Here is a 19,777-nt window from a genome sequence, read left to right on the forward strand (position 1 = left end):
AGAGTTCAGACTACTTTCAGTTATAAGGAAAGCAAACTCACACAGTCACTGATACTGAGAGGGGAAATGGCACAGAAAGGAGTTCAGCTGGACCAAGAAACCTTCTCTTGTTCGATCTGTTTGGATCTACTGAAGAATCCAGTGACTCTTCCCTGTGGACACAGCTACTGCATGAACTGTATTAATGGCTTTTGGGATGGAGAGGAGGACAAGAAAATCCACAGCTGCCCTCAGTGCAGACAGACTTTCACACCGAGGCCTGTCCTGGTGAAAAACACCATGTTAGCAGTTTTAGTGGAGGAGCTGAAGAAGACTGGACTCCAAGCTGCTCCTGCTGATCACTGCTATGCTGGACCTGAAGATGTGGCCTGTGATTTCTGCACTGGGAGAAAAATGAAAGCCTTCAAGTCCTGTTTAGTCTGTCTGGCATCTTACTGTGAGAAACACCTTCAGCCTCATTATGATGTGGTATTCCATTACTCCCCAACACTGCGTCTCACTGACAGTCACTGAAGTGGATGTTTTACTGTCAGATCCATCAGAAGCAAAGACCAAAGCTGAATTCTTAAAATATTTATATGAAATCACACTGGATCCAAACACAGCACAGAAACAGCTGTTATTATCAGAAGGGCACAGAATAGTAATAGTAATGAATAAGCCTTATCCAGACATTTTCACTGAGCACTGGCAGGTCCTGAGTGGAGAAAATTTGACTGGATGTTGTTATTGGGAGGTGGAAAGAAGATGCATGGGAGTTTATGTAGTAGCCGCATACAAGAATATCAGCAGAACAGGAACTGGGAATGAATGCTGGTTTGGACACAATGACAAATCTTGGGCACTAAGTTATTACAAAAACAGTGACACTTTGTGGCACAACAACATCCAAACTCGTGTCTCAGGTCCTCGTTCCTCCAGAGTAGGAGTGTACCTGGATCACAGAGCAGGTATTTTATCCTTCTACAGCATCTCTGAAACCATGACTCTCCTCCACAGAGTCCAGACCACATTCACTCAGCCGCTCTGTGCTGGAATAGTCTATATTATGATAACTCAATCAATTTTGATGTCTTTGCTGAGTTCGTTAAACTGAAATAGCCTGAGGTCTTTCCTATTTTCATCAATTTAAATCTGTGTTTAAGTTTAATTTTATTTACTTTCCATCATTGGTCTGGCATCTCTCACAGCACAGCGGTCAGATGTTAATCAAACATCATGGGTGATACCGTGACATCTTCTAGTCGTTGTCTGTTTGTGGAGGCTGAAATAGATTCATGATGATTTCTCTTTACAAAAACATTTCCCCACATGGAAATGCACTCTAAATGTTTGATTTTTTTAGTGATGTATTTTTATGGTTTTGTTTCTCTTCTCTCTCTTTTCTCTTTCTCTTCTTCGTGGACCTTCACTTTAATCACACAGAATTTTTGCTTTATCTCACTTTATCTCACAGAATGTTAAACTAATCTGAGAATAACTGTTAGGAGTTCATGTTTAGAGCAGCAGAATATTGATTATATAAATATCTTTATAAATATTTCTGCACTTAAAAATGTAAGCCTTTTTCTGCTCTAAATGTTTTGTGAATATGTTTTTATATATATATATATATATATATATATATATATATATCCATAGGCCCCTCATCCTATTCATGTAACCCCTTCCGCCAGGGTTACTTGCGTAGTAGCATTCCAACAACGCCCTGTTTTCGTCTCTTGCCCACCGATGCCTTCTTGTTCCAGTAGCCCACTTGTCGTCAGGGTGCCCTGGTTCCTCAACACCTGACGCGGACCTTGTTGATCCGGGCGACGTCCGAGCCGGCATGCCGTCATATTTATCTGTCTCGCTCATGTCTGCGGTAGGCTCGCTTAGCATAGGGGGTCTAGCACAGACACACACACACATAGACTGAAAGACAGCACAGAGGCACTAATCATGGCAGCACAAGAACAAGCTCTGAGTACAAGATCCATAGAGGCTGGGGTCTATCACACCAGGCAAGACCCCAGGTGCAGGCTGTGTAAAGATGCCCCAGAGACAATCCAGCACATAACAGCAGGGTGCAAGATGCTAGCAGGCAAGGCATACATGGAGTGCCATAACCAAGTGGCCGGCATAGTGTACAGGAACATCTGTGCCGAGTATAACCTGGAAGTCCCAAGGTCAAAATGGGAGATGCCCCCAAGGGTGATGGAGAATGACCGAGCTAAGATCCTGTGGGACTTCCAGATGCAGACGGACAAAATGGTGGTGGCTAACCAACCGGACATAGTGGTGGTAGACAAACAGAAGAAGACGGCCGTAGTGATCGATGTAGCGGTTCCGAATGACAGCAATATCAGGAAGAAGGAACACGAGAAGCTGGAGAAATACCAAGGGCTCAGAGAAGAGCTCGAGAGGATGTGGAGGGTGAAGGTAACGGTGGTCCCCGTAGTAATCGGAGCACTAGGTGCGGTGACTCCCAAGCTAGGCGAGTGGCTCCAGCAGATCCCGGGAACAACATCGGAGATCTCTGTCCAGAAGAGCGCAGTCCTGGGAACAGCTAAGATACTGCGCAGGACCCTCAAGCTCCCAGGCCTCTGGTAGAGGACCCGAGCTTGAAGGATAAACCGCCCGTAGGGGCGTGCTGGGTGTTTATATATATATATATATCTGTGTGTGTGTGTGTGTGTGTGTGTGTGTGTGTATTGTGTAATGTATTTGTATGTTGTTCATTCATTTTCCACTTCATGGTCCTTAAATAAATCAGCAGACCTGTCTTTATCGCAGAGATTTTGTTCTCATCATTTGAAAAGGAAAAAAAATTCTTTATCACATCAAAATTTGCAGAGTTCACTATTGCCTGTAGATTTTTATACCCAAGATTATTTTTCAATCAGTCACTCAATATTAAAGATTGTTGTTGTACTGAGCCATAAGGTTCCTTGACAATTTCAGCACTGAAGTGTTTTAGGATATTTAATAACCTCTTCTCTCCCATGGTCCCTGAATCCAACACCATCGTTACACGTCATGACTCCTATGAACAAACTGACAGCGTGATATTACAGATATTGAAATTTCTTTTTTAAAATGTATGGACATACCATTAGTTAGTCAGCTATTTGCTTCAGTTTCGGACTAGCTTCAAACTGACCTGAAGAGGGCAGCAATACGACGTCGATGCATGTATTCTACCGGAAGTACAATAGAAGAAGAAAAAGAAAGAGAACGGAAATGACTTGCCTCTTTATTGCTCAACAATTCAGTCTTCGGCATCGGTAAGAGTTTGTCGAGGAGAGATTAGCTGCTGCTGAAGACGAAATCTTCTCAGATCTTAAGAAACGATCTCCCAGTATGAGGACGACATCAACCGTGAGCACAGACTGGTAGAGACTAACCGGAAACTCGAGATAAAGTTACACATAATAGGTACGTGAAAGTGTAAGGGTCTCAATGAACTAACACAAGAATCCGGCTCATGCAGGATCCTAATCAGATTTGTTGTTTTAGGCTAACAGACTAAAATCAAGGAGCAGCATCGAACCGTTTTTATAGAAGTAAAACAAGCGCTTCTCTTTTTTTAAAGCGGTAATTTTGCCCGGAACCCTTATTCGAGAAGTCGCGGTCAAGCAAGCCGCACCTTCAGTTGTGCTGCTCCTCTATTCCTGACATTGTGGTACGGGTGCCGAGTGACTAGCACAAAGGAACACGCGTTCATTCTGCAACTTTGAAACGGTTTTTATTTTACTTTATTTGCAGAACTATCGTTTTACTCCGCTGTCCCGTATAGGTTTTGTTACATTATACGTTATAATACATTCATAATACATTAATAAACTATTTAACGCTTGTAGTAGTGTATCTCGTAACTCTATTATTTAAGAAAAAATGAGGCAAAATCTACTCAAATTATGTTGCCATGTTTATAATGTTACCATTTATGAACTGTAGTTGCAGTAATCATGTTTGAGTTGATGCAACAGTTTCACTGGATTCCCTTTCAGGTTGAGCCCTGTAAATACATGAAATCCTTAAGAACCTTGTTAGTTGTAAAATGTTCCTCCAGCTCTTTCTGTTTGCAGTTAAAATTAAGAACATTGTGAATATGAAGAAGTAATTTCCACATGACTTTTTTTGCATCTGATTTTTGGGGTTTTCTCTGTATGGCAGGGGTCTCAAACTCCAGTCCTTGAGGGCTGGTGTCCTGAAACCTTTTCATGTGTCCCTGTTGCAACAGACCTGAATACAATTATAAGGCCATCAAGAGTATAGAACCTGACTGCATGCTGAAGTGGCAACCACTAACCTCTTAAGTAAATGTAAGTGTTTGGAAAAATGTACTTCTAAAAGTATTTTTATTGCACCATGTTCATTCACTCATGAGCTCCTGTAACATGAATCAAATGGCTAAATTGCCACTTCAGCATGCAGTCAAGTTCTATAGTCTTACTAATGACCTACAAATTGCATTCAGGTAAGCTGCAATAGGGACACAAGGAAAAGTTTCAGGACAGCGGCCTCCGAGGGCTGGAGCTTGAGACCCCTGTTGTAGGGTCTTTACCTCACAATATAAAGCTCTGTGAGGCAACTATTGTTATCATTTAAATTGCTATATAAATTGAATTGAAACCACTTTATTTGAGAAGACTTTGTCTGCTGTATTGTTTTGTATAATAAAGTGACAACAGAAAAGTGTACTGTAATATGGGGAGATGATAACCATGAAGGGAGTCTGGGTCAACCTGAATTGACACTCGCTGCAGTTGTATTGTGTTTGTTATCGTGAAAACTAAAGCAATTGCAGTTCAGAAATGGTAATATTGACACATTATGTGATTTGAGTCGACCTTGCTTTTATTTTTTTCTAAAACCATACAGTTACACAATAGAAATTGGGTCAACCTGAAAAGGAATATAGTAAAACTGTAACCTTAAACAGAATTCATGTAATTTTAATTTAAATATAGGGATATTATACATATGATATCTCATATCATACGTATAATGATGATATAATGATGATTTTTTTTCTAAACCTGTGCAGTTTAATGCGACACCAATTTCTTTTTTTACAGGAAAAGTTGGGGTCATAGCTGCAGTGATGAACTGAAACATGTACAAACATACAAGGATATACAATGTATAAGACAAATTGTAATATTTTGTGACATGCTGAGTATTCTAATAAGATAAACTGAGATATATTACCAGTTCCCTGTGATTTAATGAGTCGTCATAGTTGCATATGAATCTGTGATGTCCACACATTGCAAGATAATGCTAATCTTTCTGCTATCCTCAACTTTACACTTCATTTATTTTTATTTCATTTTAGAAGCTGAATTTGGCTTTATCCATGAAAACACACGGCAGTGACTTATGCCTGAGCTCCAGTGTCTTAAACATGCAGCAAAAGCCACACTGTCTCAAATCTGTCTGCCTGTCACAGTCTCTCTCTCTCTCTCTCTCTCTCTCATTCACAGACAAACACACACACAGTAAATGCAACAATTACATGCTATAACAATCAGTAATATCGATAGCGTCATTTCAGCTTTTGATTAGCTTTATGGACAGCAGCAACAGTCAGAGGTCAGGGGAACGGACACAGCTTATGCTATAAACTCGAACCCCCTTCTTCAGTTAGGCTGCCACAGTGTTGTTGTGTTGTTGACAACACTGCTCATATCCAAAGTCAGGGCATCCTGTCGTGTTGCATGAGATGAGCCCTTATGTTTATAGTATTCAGAGTAGGGCTGCCACGATTAGTCGACTAGTCACGATTACGTCGACTATTAAAATCGTCGACGACTAATTTAATAGTCGACGCGTCGTTTGAAGCTTTGTAAGATCCCAAAAGACGCAGGAATAAGTAGTAGTATTTAAGAGTGTAATAACGGACTGAAACAGAAGATGGCAGCACTGCATGTACAAGGATGCCAGCTGCCGTTAAACCCCGAAGAAGAAGAAACTGTGTTCCAGAATTCATAGCGCGGCCCAGCGCAGTTGTCAACAATGGCGGCAGCTAGTTAGTTTTAATATTACAATTATTATTCTTTCTGGGTCACAAAATAAACGTTTAACATATTTTCAGGTGTACATTTTACGTCCAATGGATGCATGATCTGATTAGTCGACTAATCGCAAAAATAATCGGTGACTAGTCGACTATCAAAATAATCGTTTGTGGCAGCCCTAATTCAGAGAGCATTTGTGTCTTTCCTATTTGTTAAAAACATCCATAATAAGCCCATGTATTTGTTTAAAACACAGATGGCACTTTTGTGATTTGTTTCTCTGATGCTTTCATCTTTGTTTTGCCAACTTCCTGACCTGCTGTACTCACTAGAACAGCAACAACAGACTGAAGAGCAACTGATTTTATTATTCCAGTATTAAAAGTTTCACTAAGTATCTGCAAAAATAATAATGATAATATATAAGATAATTTATATAATAATAACGTATCAATATTTAGTGTCCCTGTATCGATAAAGTATTGCCTTGCTCCTTTTAGAGATGCACTTATGTGTTGACTCATGTACCTATTTAGCTTGGTTGGTACAATACCTGGGACGAGCTTCCATGTTGTGGAGACGCAGGTAATCAGCTGGTAGCTCAATGGTGGCGTTCTCTGCCCTGTGCTAGTCAGTCTGGGTGAGTACCTCCTGTTATGAGCACATTCATTTGTGCTGTTAGCTTCTTCAGCTGGTAGGTGTGGATCATCTCAGGTCAGTGTTGACTGCCTCTTGTTCTGGGAGGCTGCCGTGGTCACTTGACGCTGGTGCTATACAACATCTCTTTCTCCCAGATGTTCTTCTAGTATTGCTCAGTTTTAGCTCTGGGTGGGTCTGCCATCCTATTATTGTTCCCTTGTAGCTGAGAGTACACCTTGGACTGATCTTTGGAGAAGAGGCCATTTATTCTCTTGGCCTCTGCTTGTCTCTTGTATAAATCTTCAGCCTAGTGGCGAGAGGTGTGAGCTTTTGTTCAGCAGTTTCTAGAGCCTCAGTTATGTGCACCTTGTTGTATCTCTTATTCATCCAGGACCTGTCGCTCTATACTTCTGTAGCTGACTAACCCCCTCTGGGCTTCCCTGATTTTTAGCATTTAAACAAATGATAGCGTAAAATGAAACGATAGACGTTTTTATATCGTCATCCGATATATATCATTATATCAAACAGCCCTACGTATGATGACACTTGTTAGTGAGCCAGGGGAGTCATCAATGTTGTGTGGTTGTTTGCTGAAGCCTCATCAGAACTGGTTTCAGTGTAAGAGTGAATGTCAACAAGCCATTCTTAATAAACAGGGAGAAAAGGCTGAGGTGGGCTACTTTATACAAGAACTGGATTGAACATCAGTGGCAACAGGTCTTATGGAGTGATGAATCCAAATGTGAAAAAAAGTTTGGCTCAAATTGTTGTGTGTACCGAGTAGATCAGGAAAACAAAAAGAAGGCCATCTAGGAAGTGTCTTAGCAGAGCTTTATTTTTCAGCATTGTTGAAGCAGTGTAGGAACTTCTTGACAGAGAACAATACAAAAGACAGACAACATCCAAAGAAAAGCTTGAAGTGTCCTTCAAGAAGACAGGAGAACTATTCCTGAAGACTACGAAATGATGCGAAAGCTTGACTAACAGAGTTCAGGCTGTGTTGAAGAATAAAGGTGTTTATCACAAATATTGATTTTTAAGCTATTAGAGTAAGACAGACTAACTTTTTTTCATGTATACACTATTTCTGTATTTTTCCATGTTTCAGTAAATCACTGCAGCTATGACCTCATCGCTACCTTTAAAAACTGTCTCTTATAAAACTGCACAATTTTATGTGTAGTATTCCCACATTTAAAATCTAATTACCAGAATTCTGTTAGAGGTAATCAGATGGTTTTACTGCATTGTTCTATGTCAGCACGTTACTAACCTTTTTCTTGTGTACATTTCTTCCCAAAGACCTCCCACAACAACATGACTAGCAAGGAGGACACAGATCAACAGAAGACCTCCAACAACATGATGATTAAAGAGGACCCAGATCAGCAGGAGACCTCTGACAACAACATGAATATTAAAGAGGACCCAGACCAGCAGGAGACCTGTGACAACAACATGATGATGATAAAGAAGGACAGAGATCAGCAGACCTCGGACAGCAACATGAATATTAAAGAGGACCCAGATCAGCAGAATACCTCTGATAACAACATGATGATTAAGGAGGACCCAGACCAGCAAGTTTGTAACCAGGAGAGGAACTCCAGTCTAGAGCAGGAGAACCCAGAGCCTACACAGATTAAAGATGAACAGGAGGAACTCTGCATCAGTCAGGAGGGAGAGCAGCTTGTAGTGAAGGAGGAGGAGGTTGATGGTATCATTGTTTGGACTGGTAAAGAACGGCTCAGTCTTCTGGATAAAATCTGGAAACCAAAAGAAAACTTGGGTATGTACAACTAAAACGTTCTTAATGAGCTGACAGAGCAATATGAGTCCTAATAATAACTAATAACTTTGACCTTAATCAGAGCTTAAGGTTCCTTATTTATTTACAGGCACAGGAAAATTTTAAGGGAAAACTGCAATGAGTAGAGCAGGGATGGGGAAACTCCAGGCCTCAAGGGCCGGTGTCCTGCAGGTTTTAGAATCAATCTGGGTCAACACATCTGAATCAAATGATTAGTTCATTACCAGGCCTCTGGAAAACTTCAAGACATGTTGAGGAGGTAATTTAGCCATTTAAATCAGCTGTGTTGGATCAAGGACACATCTAAAACCTGCAGGACACCGGCCCTCGAGACCTGGAGATTCCCACCCGTGGAGTAAAGTTTAGATTTTGCTACAGCATTTTATCCAGCCTGAGTACAGTACTTTGGTTATTTAATTTTAATCATTTAAATGACTTATTTTTATCGATCTGATGTCTGGGCATTTTTCTCAGAAAATCTGAAAACCATCTAAGATATGAAACCACTAATGTTTGAATATTGAGGTAATGTTGGTAGTCCTTCTAAAACCATCTTAAGAACTGAGAGGAGTTGGACTGGGTGACACCCCCCCCCCCCAAAACCCCATTGTTTAATAAATATATGGCCTGTTGTTACAGACCATTTCCTTTCTCTGCAACTGTGGTGACAGCTTGGTTTCATGTTTACTCCTGGTGGGAGTTGAACTGACAGGGCTTCCCCTTTTCACAAGTTCTCTTCATAATTTATAGTGACAGAATTTCTAGCATTGCAAAGTGGCATAGGATTTCTGCTTTGGTAGCCTCAGAATCTCCTCTCTGCTCTTCACAGTTGATGTGACTATTTTGGTTTTATCATCCAACTTGCATTTGTAGCCAAGTGTGAAGTGTTTGGAAAGATAACTAGCACCTCCAAAAAGAGGTCATGGTTCTCAGCCAGAAAGGGGTGAATGTCCATTTTGCGTCAGGGATGAGTTGCTCCTGCAAGTGGAAGAAGTTAGATATCTCAAATGTTCAGAAAGGAGGCAGAGTGGAGCAGGAGACTTGAAGTCTCCATACGCCATAATCCATACTGCTTTTGCTGTGCATGCTGTATCTGTTGTGGAGAGGCGATGGAAAATGTAGATGAGCATCTTCTGAAGGGTATTTGGGCTCTCTTAGAGAAATTAAGAGTTTGGTCAGAAGTGCCTCTCCACCTCTGTGTTGAAAGGAGCAACTTGAAAGTCCTCAGGCTTTTAATACCGTGAAAAAGAGAATCGGCGAGTATAACAAAGATTTTTTTCTTTTCTTTTTTTGCTGGGGTGGGGTGGATTTCATTCGTTCATGTTGAGGACTTCAGCAGGGATCCGTGCCATTTGTGGCCAAAGTCGAGGCCGGTGCCTTGTACATCGGAATGGCCATGGAGCTGGTGGTGATGCCTCTCGCAGCCGGTCGCCACATCGTCCAGTGGCTTGGAGAACAGAGGCAGACCCAGATGATGCTGTCCCTCAACCACCAAGGTTCAGACCAAAGAGAATCCCTGGTGTTCAACCTCCTCTCAATGCTGCACAATCCCCAGGTGAAATCTTCTCCAAATTTTTTGATGACGAAGTACTAAAATGCTTGTGTGAAAACACAAACAAGAATGCGGCAAAAAAAAAGGAAAACGGCAAAACGTTTGCATGGAAGGAAATTACACCAGAAGAGCTACAAAAGTACCTGGGCTTGTTACTTTACATGGCAGTCTGCAATTTTCCAAAGATGGTAGACATTTGGAGGAGAAACACAATTTTTCATGTTCCTTTTCCTGCCACTGTTATGTCCAAAGACCGATTTATGGCCATCAATTCTATTCTTCATATCAGTGATCCAGAAGAAGATGTGGCCAATGGCAAGAAAAAGGGCACAGAGGACTACGACACATTTCACCCGGTCAGACCACTCCTTGAGATGATGAGAAGTCGTTGCATGAGTAACTACCACCCAAAGCAACACATTTCAGTTGAAGAGAGGATGGTTGCCAACCCCACCAAGTGGGGGCTAAAATTTTTTGTTCTTGCTGATGTGAATGGCTACATCATAGACTTCAAGCCATACACAGGGAAATCAACGTTGTCATCAGGGAAAGGAGTCTCTTTTGATGTGGTTACATCACTAGTGGACAAAGACTATCTGGGATCAGGTTATATTGTCTACTGTGATAACTTCTACACCAGCCCAGCCCTCTTCCAACACTTGAAAAAGCAGGGATTTGGGGCTTGTGGTACATACAGGGAGGGCAGACTGGGTGTTCCATCCTCTCAGGAAAATGCTCTCCATAAAAGATCACCAAGAGGCTCCATTCGGTGGATCAGGGATGGTGACCTTTTATTTGTAAAATGGTTGGACAGTCGAGAAGTCTCCATTTGTACCACCGTTCACCCTGTGTACAGTGGGGACACAGTGTTACGCTGGCAGAAAAATGAAGATGGACATTTTGAGAGCGTTTCTGTCCCCAGACCGACAGCTGTGACCGAATACAATAAATACGTGGGAGGAGTGGACACATCAGACCAGATGCTGGGAACAAATTCAGTCCTTTGCAAAACCAAAAGATCGAACATGACAGTTTTCCGGCATCTACTGGACATTGCAGTTACCAACTGTTTCATTCTTCACAAAGAGTTGTGCATCAGCAAGCAACAGAAGCACAAGACTCGCCAGACCTTCCAGGAGGAGCTCGCTGCACACCTCCTAGGTGTTTGCTTGGATGGCAGGCCTGAGTTCCCAAGTCAAGGACACTTTCCTGTCCCTACGAGCACTAGAGATATGGGAAGGAGGCACAGGGCAAGCTTGGGAAGGAAGCAGTGCACTGTCTGTAAGAGGAGCACTCCTTGGAAATGCCAGCAGTGCAGTGTAGGCCTTTGCCTGCAGCTTGAAAGGAACTGCTTTTTGGAGTTCCACCAGAGGCCAAAAATGTCTGGATTTGCTTAGAAAAAAATTAGAGACCCCCCAGAAACAAACAAACAAAAGTTCACATATTTGTTGTTGTCTGTTTTATAGTTCAAATTGCAAATTGCTAATCTTTTTTTCATGTACATTCTGAGTACCTTATTCAGTAAAAATCTGTAAAATTTCAACTTCCTTTTTTGTGTTTTCTTGTTATTATTCTCTGTCATTACACAGTTATAGCATACAGTAAAGCAAAACTACTACCAGATGTTGATAGAAGTAGTAGTCCTAAAAAAGGGACAAAACAACATAATCGCAACAGATTTTATGACACTTCCACAGCTAAAACAACAAAATAATTCCAGGCAGCCTGTTTAACATTATACAGTTTAAAGGATGCCTTCATGACACCTTCTAGGCAATGAGTTTTGGACATATCCTACTTGGGAGGAGTCCCCGGGGCAGACCCAGGGCACTGTTGCTTGGGAACGCCAACAGTGGTCCCCTGGAAAAGTTGAGGTTTCTATCCACATAAAAACAGAAACTGGAGTCCAAATATTCAGTTTACGTTGTTTCCATCCCTTAAAAATTAAAAATTGGGACTTATTATTGCCCAAACATTAATTTTTTTTTAAAAAAAGCTTTAAAAATTTCCACATTGTACTGTGGAAACCTATCAAAAAAGAAGTGCTACTCCTGCTTGATGCATTAAAATGTGTAGCAACTTTGTACAATTTATTCTAAATAAATGAATAAATATTAGGGGTGGGACTCGATTAAAAAAAAATAATCTAGTTAATTAGATCTCCAAAAGTTGAATCTGTTCATCTGGACGTAGCGTTTTGTGGGAGAAACGTTTCGTCACTCATCCAAGTGACTTCTTCAGTCTCAGCTGACTGCAGGTTTCCCCAAACCTTATAAACAGTACATTTGCATAATGACTGAAACCAGCCCACTGAAGGAACAAAGGGCTGTGAGGTCAGTTCCTTAATCCACTGGAGCACAAACTGGGTGTCATCAGGACGCTACAACACAGAGTGAACACCATCCCCACTGACACAGCGGCCAGGGAGGCAGAAGAACAGCACATCAAGAAGGCCCTGAGTAAATGTGGTTATCCCAGCTGGACTTTTGTCAAAGCTGGAAAGGCACCTAAAGAAAGCTCCAGTCGATCCAGGAGAGAAGGACAACCGCTGCCCAAGCGAAAACCTGTAGTGATCCCATATGTGTCAGGAGTATCGGAACAGTTGAGACGCATTTTTTCTAAACACCGGGTCTCTGTGGCTTTTAAACCCCAAAATACGCTGCGCCAAAAACTGGTCCACCCCAAGGATCGGGTCCCCCGACACAAACAGAGTAACATAGTGTACGCTGTTAAGTGCCAGGAGGATTGCCAGGATTTATACATCGGGGAAACCAAACAACCTCTAGCGAAGCGGATGGCACAACACAGAAGAGCTACCTCGTCAGGCCAGGACTCTGCAGTCTATTTACAACTACAGGCCAGTGGACACTCTTTCAAGGATGAGGATGTACACATCCTGGACAGGGAAGAACGCTGGTTTGAGCGCGGAGTCAAGGAGGTCATTTACGTGAAGAGGGAAAGACCATCTCTGAATCGAGGAGGGGGCCTAAGGGTACATCTTTCGCCATCTTACAATGCTGTGATTGCAGCCATTCCCCAACTCTCTGTGAATGGTACTCATGGCCATTGATCAGTGGTCTTTGATCAGTGGGTTTTGGTCAGTGATTGTTGATCAATGGTCATGAGAATTTGCATAATTATGATTAAGGAAACTAACCTGTTCACATTTTCAGAGCTCAAGTCAGCTCTCTTTTTTGTTACTATGTGACCTGCAAGTGGGGAACACTCTCACATGGGACTCTCACGCGGCAAGGACAGACAGCTGTGGGTGGGTCCCTGCTTGACTCGACCACCAGTGCAGCGGGCAGTCTTTCTCGCTGATGGTGGATTCTGCTCTGTACAAACTCAGGGCCCTGGTACTCAGGGCTTCCTCATCTGAATCAGAGTCTGAAGAGAGGAGGAGGCTCTTTGTCTTTGCTGGCTTCTTTGTGGTGGCATCTTTACACTTTAAGACACTTTAAATCCTTAAAGTGTGGGTCAAGCGCAGTAGCTATCTTGAGCCACTGATGGTTGAGTGTTGCTACACGTTGGGACATGTCCTTTGTGAAGGATCTTAAATTTCACCGTGTAGTTTAAATCATCATCGGAGACCTCCATGGTGTGAGGCAGATGGCAGAAAGCAGGTAAAACCACTGGAGATGAGACATGTCTCACCTCTAAGAAGTTCAGTCACAAACCTGTAGTAGACAGTTCAAGAAAGTAATTATTAATCTACACTAATTGTCAACTATAGAGCTTTTTGAAGAAACAGTAACAATAAGTTAAAAATAGTTTTATTTACTTGCATGGCTTGAGGACAGTCAGCTTTTGGAGTTTTACTAGCTGTGATGGAGTTAAAATGAGTAGCTTGTGCTTTTGTTTGTCTGAAGCAGCAAAAACAGCCTCTTGATTCTTTAGTAGACAAGAAACCATATCCAGCTTTGAATTCCACCGTGTGGAAACATCCTATATGAGTGGCTCTTTCTGTTGCCCCAGTCGTGTTTGGTCCTGGTGTAGTTCCGTCGTATTAGCAGGACTGTGTGTAATGCATCTAATTTTGCTTGCTTTTCAGTGTCATAAAGCTGTTGAATTTTAGTTGAATAGTCCTTCAGTTGGAAAGTTGGATCAACTGACGCTAACTGTAGCACATTTAGCACATGTAGTGGTCCAGAGCAATCCGTTTTGTGAGAGAATTTGTAAGTTTGTCCGATGTTGACTTACTAATGTTGGTCCTGAAGCCAGTCATTTCATCAAGTTTGGGCTGCTGACACCTTTTGTTGGTAGTTGGACTGCTAGCGCTAACAGCTCCCACAGTTTCTGTGCTCGCTGGAACATGTTTTGCATTTAGATGGTACTGTAAGCTTGAAGTGATTTGGTGGTATGCAAACTCCTTTGTGCACAGTTTGCACAAAACCAAACTTTTATCAAGGCATTACTTAGTAGACTTTTGAAATGAAGTTTGGCTCCAATCAGTCCTAGCAATACACTTTCTTCTGAGTCTTCAGTTTTTGTAGCTGTTTGCATCAGTGTAATCGCATTGACAAAACTTACGCTTTGCATGGAATGCAAAGGGTGATTAAATGCGTTAATTTTTTTAATGCGTTACTTTTCTAAAAATTAGTTAATCACAGTTAACGCATTTAATTCACCCCTAAAAAATATAAAAAGTAATAAGTAGAAGAGAAAAATCCAATATGTGTCATAAAATCATAGGTATATACTGATTTAAAAAACTATATTACTGCAGAGTGGAGAATTACAGCCAAGGGCACCAAGCTTTTGTCAAGATGTAATGAATAGTTTTTATTCTTTAGAACTTTTTCCACCTGGATAACTGGACTGCTGATGGCAAATTACATGATATTTTCTCAAATATGTGTTTTTTCTATCATTTTTGTCTATGCAGACCTCCCACAACAGCATGACTGTAAGGAGGAAGAAGTACTCATAGACCAGCAGGTCTGTAACCAGGAGAGGAGCTCCAGTCTGGACCAGGACTCAGAGCCCCCACAGATTAAAGATGAAAAGGAGGAGCTATGCATTAGTCAGGAGGGAGAGCAGCTTCCAGTGAAGCAGGAGGTTGATACTTTTACGGTCACTCCAGGACCAAACACTGACCTGCTCCTTTCTTGCAAGTCTTCTGAAACTGAAACCCAAAGACAGGAAGAAAGCAAGCATGTGCTCTCAGGATTAATTATACATTTTGAGCTGAAGAACACATCACAACAGACAAATGGAAGTCACAGTAACACAGTAGACACCTGTCAGGGTAAAACTGATACAAACAAAAAGCCTATAAAATGTGAAACTTGTGGAAAAACATTTCGGTTTGACTGCCACTTAGCAAAACATGCCCGAGTTCACACGGGTGAGAAACCTTATTCTTGTAGCAGTTGTGGAAAAAGGTTCACTCAGATGGTAAACTTGAAAATTCACATGAGACTCCATACAGGTGAGAAGCCATATACTTGTAACACCTGTGGGAAAAAGTTTACTTTCTTATCACCTTTCAAAATCCATGTTAAACATCATGCAGGTGACAGGCCATTTCCTTGTAGCATCTGTGGGAAAAGATTTGTTATAAAGGCGGGACTGGAAAGTCACATGAAAAGTCACACAGGTGAGAAGGCGTATCCATGTAGCACCTGTGGGAAAAGATTCTCACTGAAGTCGGGATTGGACAGTCACATGACAATCCACACAGGTGAGAAGCCTTTTTCCTGTAGCACCTGTGGGAGAAGATTCAGAAAAAAATCAATATTGGAAGGCCATTTAAGAACGCACACAGGTGAGAAACCTTTCCCCTGTACCTACTGTGGAAATGTATTCAGTCGGAGGGTAAACTTGAAAACACACATGAGAAAACATACAGGTGAGAAGCCGTATTCTTGTAGTGAGTGTGGGAAAAGATTTAGTAGCTTTTCAGGATTCAAAAATCATATGAGAATCCACTCAGGTGAAAAACCATATTCTTGCAGCACCTGTGGGAAAAGATTCACTCAGAGATCAGGACTGGAAACACACATGAGAATTCACACGGGTGAGAGGCCACATACTTGTGGAACTTGTGGCAAAAACTTTAGTGATTCATCAGCAATCAGAAAACATGTGAGAGTCCACATAGGTGAGAAACCTCATACTTGTGGTGCCTGTGGAAAAAATTTCAGTGATGAGTTGAAATTCAAAAGTCATCTCAAAGTTCACACAGGAGAGAACTTACGTTTCTGTAGTGTCTGTGGAAGAGGATTCACTCAGGTGAATCACTTGACAAGACATATGAGAACTCACACGGGTGAGAAGCCATATTCTTGTAGCACCTGTGGGAAAGGATTTGGTGACTTATCAGGGTTGAAAAGACACATGAGAATCCATACGGGTGAAAGACCATATTCCTGTAGCACCTGTGGGAAGACTTTTAGTGACTTAACAGGATTCAAAACTCACACAAGACTTCACACGGGTGAAAAGCCATATTCCTGTAGTGTGTGTGAGAAAAGTTTTATTCAGATGGTACACTTAAAAAATCATATGAGAAGGCATACAGGTGAAAGGCCACACTCTTGTAGCATCTGTGACAAAAGATTCAGTTATGCCACAAACCTGAAAAATCACATGAAAAGTCACACTAGTTAAGAGTTTCCCACTCACTTAACCCTTAGATGCACACGTGGGGTCAAAAATGACCCCATGGGTTGTTTTTCTTGAAAATCTTTAAAATGCAAAGTTGTAATATATTCATATTCCAGGTGTTCCTCATAAAATATGTTTGTAACATGAGGCCATTTGCATTTTTATTTATTTTTTCATTAATTAAAAAAAAAATGCAGTTTTTGTATCACTACCCCACTCTTCCACAAGTGGGGTCAAAAATGACCCCGAGCAATTCGAAGATTTAAAGATATTCGCCGTTTCTTGCACTGATGGCAAGAGGACCAGAGCCTACCGACTGAAAAGAAACCACATGGCAGCTTTCCGCTACATATGGGGCCTGTTCCTGGTCAACTGCAGGCAGAAATTCATCCTCAGTGATTGTGTTACAGTGGGTGAACAACTTGTGCCTTTCAGAGGGAAGGCCCAGCTTCTGCAGTATATGCAGAACAAGCATACAAAAGTGATACAAGTGATACAAAAATTGCAATTTCTTAAAATTAATGAAAAAATAAATAAAAATGCAAAGGGCCTCATGTCACAAACATGTTTTATGAGGAATACCTCAAATATGAAAATATTACAACTCTTTGTTTTAAAGATTTTGAAGAATAACAACCGAGTTTATAGCAAAATGCATTGTTTCTATTTGGGGTCATTTTTGACCCCACTTGTGGAAGAATGTAGGTATTGGTAGGTTGTGCATCCAAGGGTTAAAAACCTGACCTCATATGCATTTTATTTCCATAACATTAACGAACTGTACCAATCATTTATTCAATTTGCTGTCTTATTCTTACGATGAATGGCAGCGGTGTGTACCTGTCCTGTACCACTACACTGCTGTTTTTCAGATAATCAATCAATAATTATCTCGTGGGGCATAAGTTTAACAGCCCTGATGTAGCGGAAACCCTGATTTTATATTTGTGTGAATTGATTTTTGTTGTTCTTTTGTTTTAGGCTGTAGAGATGACAAACATAAGTTGTAGATGTAGGTTGTGTTTTAATAAATACCTTTCTTATAGAAAATCAAGGATAGATGAACTTCATGCTTTTTATGGAAAACATTTAAATTAGTTGTTCAAAGTTTAGCAAGAAAGTGCCACACATAGGACAGAAATACGTCATTATGTACTTGAGGAGCTAATAATCTTAATGAAAATTAACCTTCAGTGTGTGTTGAACGGTTATGAGTTTTATGCAGTTCGAGTAAAATTTTAAAAGTAATCCTTATATATTTTTCTGACTAGTAATATCTAAAATATAAAGGAAACATAAATTCTGCCTTACTTCACACATTTTTCTTGGTTACTGATATTTTTTATATAAATGTAGAAGCAGATTTTTTTTTCTTTTTTTTACTATTTGAATAAACATGTCCCTGTCTGTGTTATAGTTCTTGTTTAGCTGCAGGTTCACAGTTCAAACTGCATGAAAATGTTATAAATTTTGGTGATCATGTCAACAATTATTTGTATTGAATTTGATGTGAACTCAGTAACATAGAGTTTGACCTGCTTGATATGAAATATATTTACTCTATTGGTTTAATGTGCAGTCTAATGAGAGGGATGAATTGAAGTAACCAACTGAAATCATTAGAAGTAAACCTCTTTTTGTGCAAATGTGGATTTAATATTTTTTTCAACAAGATGGGAAAAGTGTTTTTACCTTAGATCAAATTTTATAATGGTATTTTGGTTACAGGAAACTTGTTACACTGCAGGAGCCTTGCATGAGTCACGGTCGGAATGAACCTGATATACTGCATGCTGCGCCTTGGTGCAGCCCCACAGTTCATCCTCCATCTGAAACGAGGAATTTTACTGAATTTTACTGTTTTGTCAAACTTTGCACATCTGTTGCAAAACAAAATAAACTATTAAAACCATCTTCTCGCTTCTTAAAAGTAATTCCTCACATAAAAACAATACACACAGCTATTATATGCTGTGTATTGTTTCATTAGGGATTTTCACAGCAGATCATCTGCTTCCATCTGATTCTTCTTCTTGTGTTACACCAACCCACTGCATGTCCTCCTTCACCACATCCATGAGCGTCCTCTGTTTTCTTCCTCTTCTCCTCCTCCTTTAAAGCTCTAGTCTTTAACTTTCCTTTTCCAATATGTCCACTAGCCCTCCTCTGCGCATGCCCAAACCATCTCAGCGTTGCCTCTCTAACCTTGCCTCCAAAATGCTTGAGCTGAGCTGTCCATCAGATATATGAATCTTGTCCATCTTGGCAACTCTCAATGAAAATCTGAGCACCTTGAGCTCTGCCTCCTCCAGTTTGACCTTCTGTCTTTTAGTGTCACATTTCCCAAACCATAAATCAAAGCAGGTCTCGCTAACATCTTTTAAACCTTCCCTTTCAACTCTTGCAGCTATCCTGCTGTCACAAATCACCCTAACGCTCATCTCCACCCACTCCACCCTGCCTCCACTCTGTATATTTGTCACACTTACATATGACATGATCATCAAGTAAATTTTAAAATTAGACAGATATAATCCGAGTAAATACAAAATGCAATTTTAAATGCCGATTTTATTTATTAAGGAAAAAAGCTGTCCAAACCTACCTGCCCCTGTGTGAAAAAGTAATTACCACTGCCCTCTCGCCTCCATGTCTCTGTGGAGGCATGGAGGCGAGAGACACCATGTGTTGGTGTGTCTACTCACACACACCAACACATGGTCTGGACCAACTGCTTTTCCACTCATTATCCTTCATAGCTGCTGTAACCTACCCCTCACTAATCTCCTGCACTTCCTCATGCACTGTCTCTCTGCCATCTGTCCTGTCTTTTTTATTTTCCAGCCATCCATTTATTTTTTTCCGTTCATGCAGGGCCAGGTCACAGGGGCAGCAGCCTAAGCAGACAAGGCCTCCTCCCGGTGAACCTAATAACAGTACTCCTCTCAGGAGCATTTGAAATGCACTTATTAGTGCATTTCCAGCTCTATCCTTAATCATCCTAACCTGCTGCACATCCCTTCCAGCTTAATCTCGCTTTAAACTTCAGATCCTGTCACACTCTTTTCAACTCTGTAACACTATTCACATTTGCAGAGGAGGGATAGTGAATATACACAGAAGTAACATAAAGATCTTTCATAGAACATATAGCGCCTG

The 19,777-nt window shown here is 41.0% G+C and overlaps 2 protein-coding genes across 4 annotated transcripts in view; both read left to right on the forward strand.

Moving 5' to 3' along the window:
- LOC109195563 (tripartite motif-containing protein 16) overlaps positions 1–19,777 on the forward strand; it is a 1,176,058-nt gene that overhangs the window by 1,140,881 nt on the left and 15,400 nt on the right. The window lies entirely within an intron of this gene.
- On the forward strand, positions 3,191–18,530 carry LOC102080750 (oocyte zinc finger protein XlCOF6). Of its 3 annotated transcripts, XM_019347756.2 has the most exons (4): positions 3,194–3,417; positions 7,950–8,436; positions 14,895–15,440; positions 15,525–18,530. In XM_019347756.2, the coding sequence occupies exons 2-4, from the start codon at positions 7,965–7,967 to the stop codon at positions 16,619–16,621; spliced, it is 2,115 nt and encodes a 704-aa protein (XP_019203301.1). In that variant the 5' UTR covers positions 3,194–3,417; positions 7,950–7,964; the 3' UTR covers positions 16,622–18,530. The 3 variants fall into 3 exon arrangements, with proteins under 3 accessions (XP_005464449.1, XP_019203301.1, XP_019203300.1); XM_005464392.4 differs by lacking the exons at positions 14,895–15,440; positions 15,525–18,530 and adding an exon at positions 9,794–11,536 and having other exon boundaries at positions 3,191–3,417; XM_019347755.2 differs by having other exon boundaries at positions 3,195–3,417; positions 14,895–18,530.

The sequence above is a fragment of the Oreochromis niloticus genome, linkage group LG18 (assembly GCF_001858045.2).
Source record: "Oreochromis niloticus isolate F11D_XX linkage group LG18, O_niloticus_UMD_NMBU, whole genome shotgun sequence".
NCBI lineage: Eukaryota > Metazoa > Chordata > Actinopteri > Cichliformes > Cichlidae > Oreochromis > Oreochromis niloticus.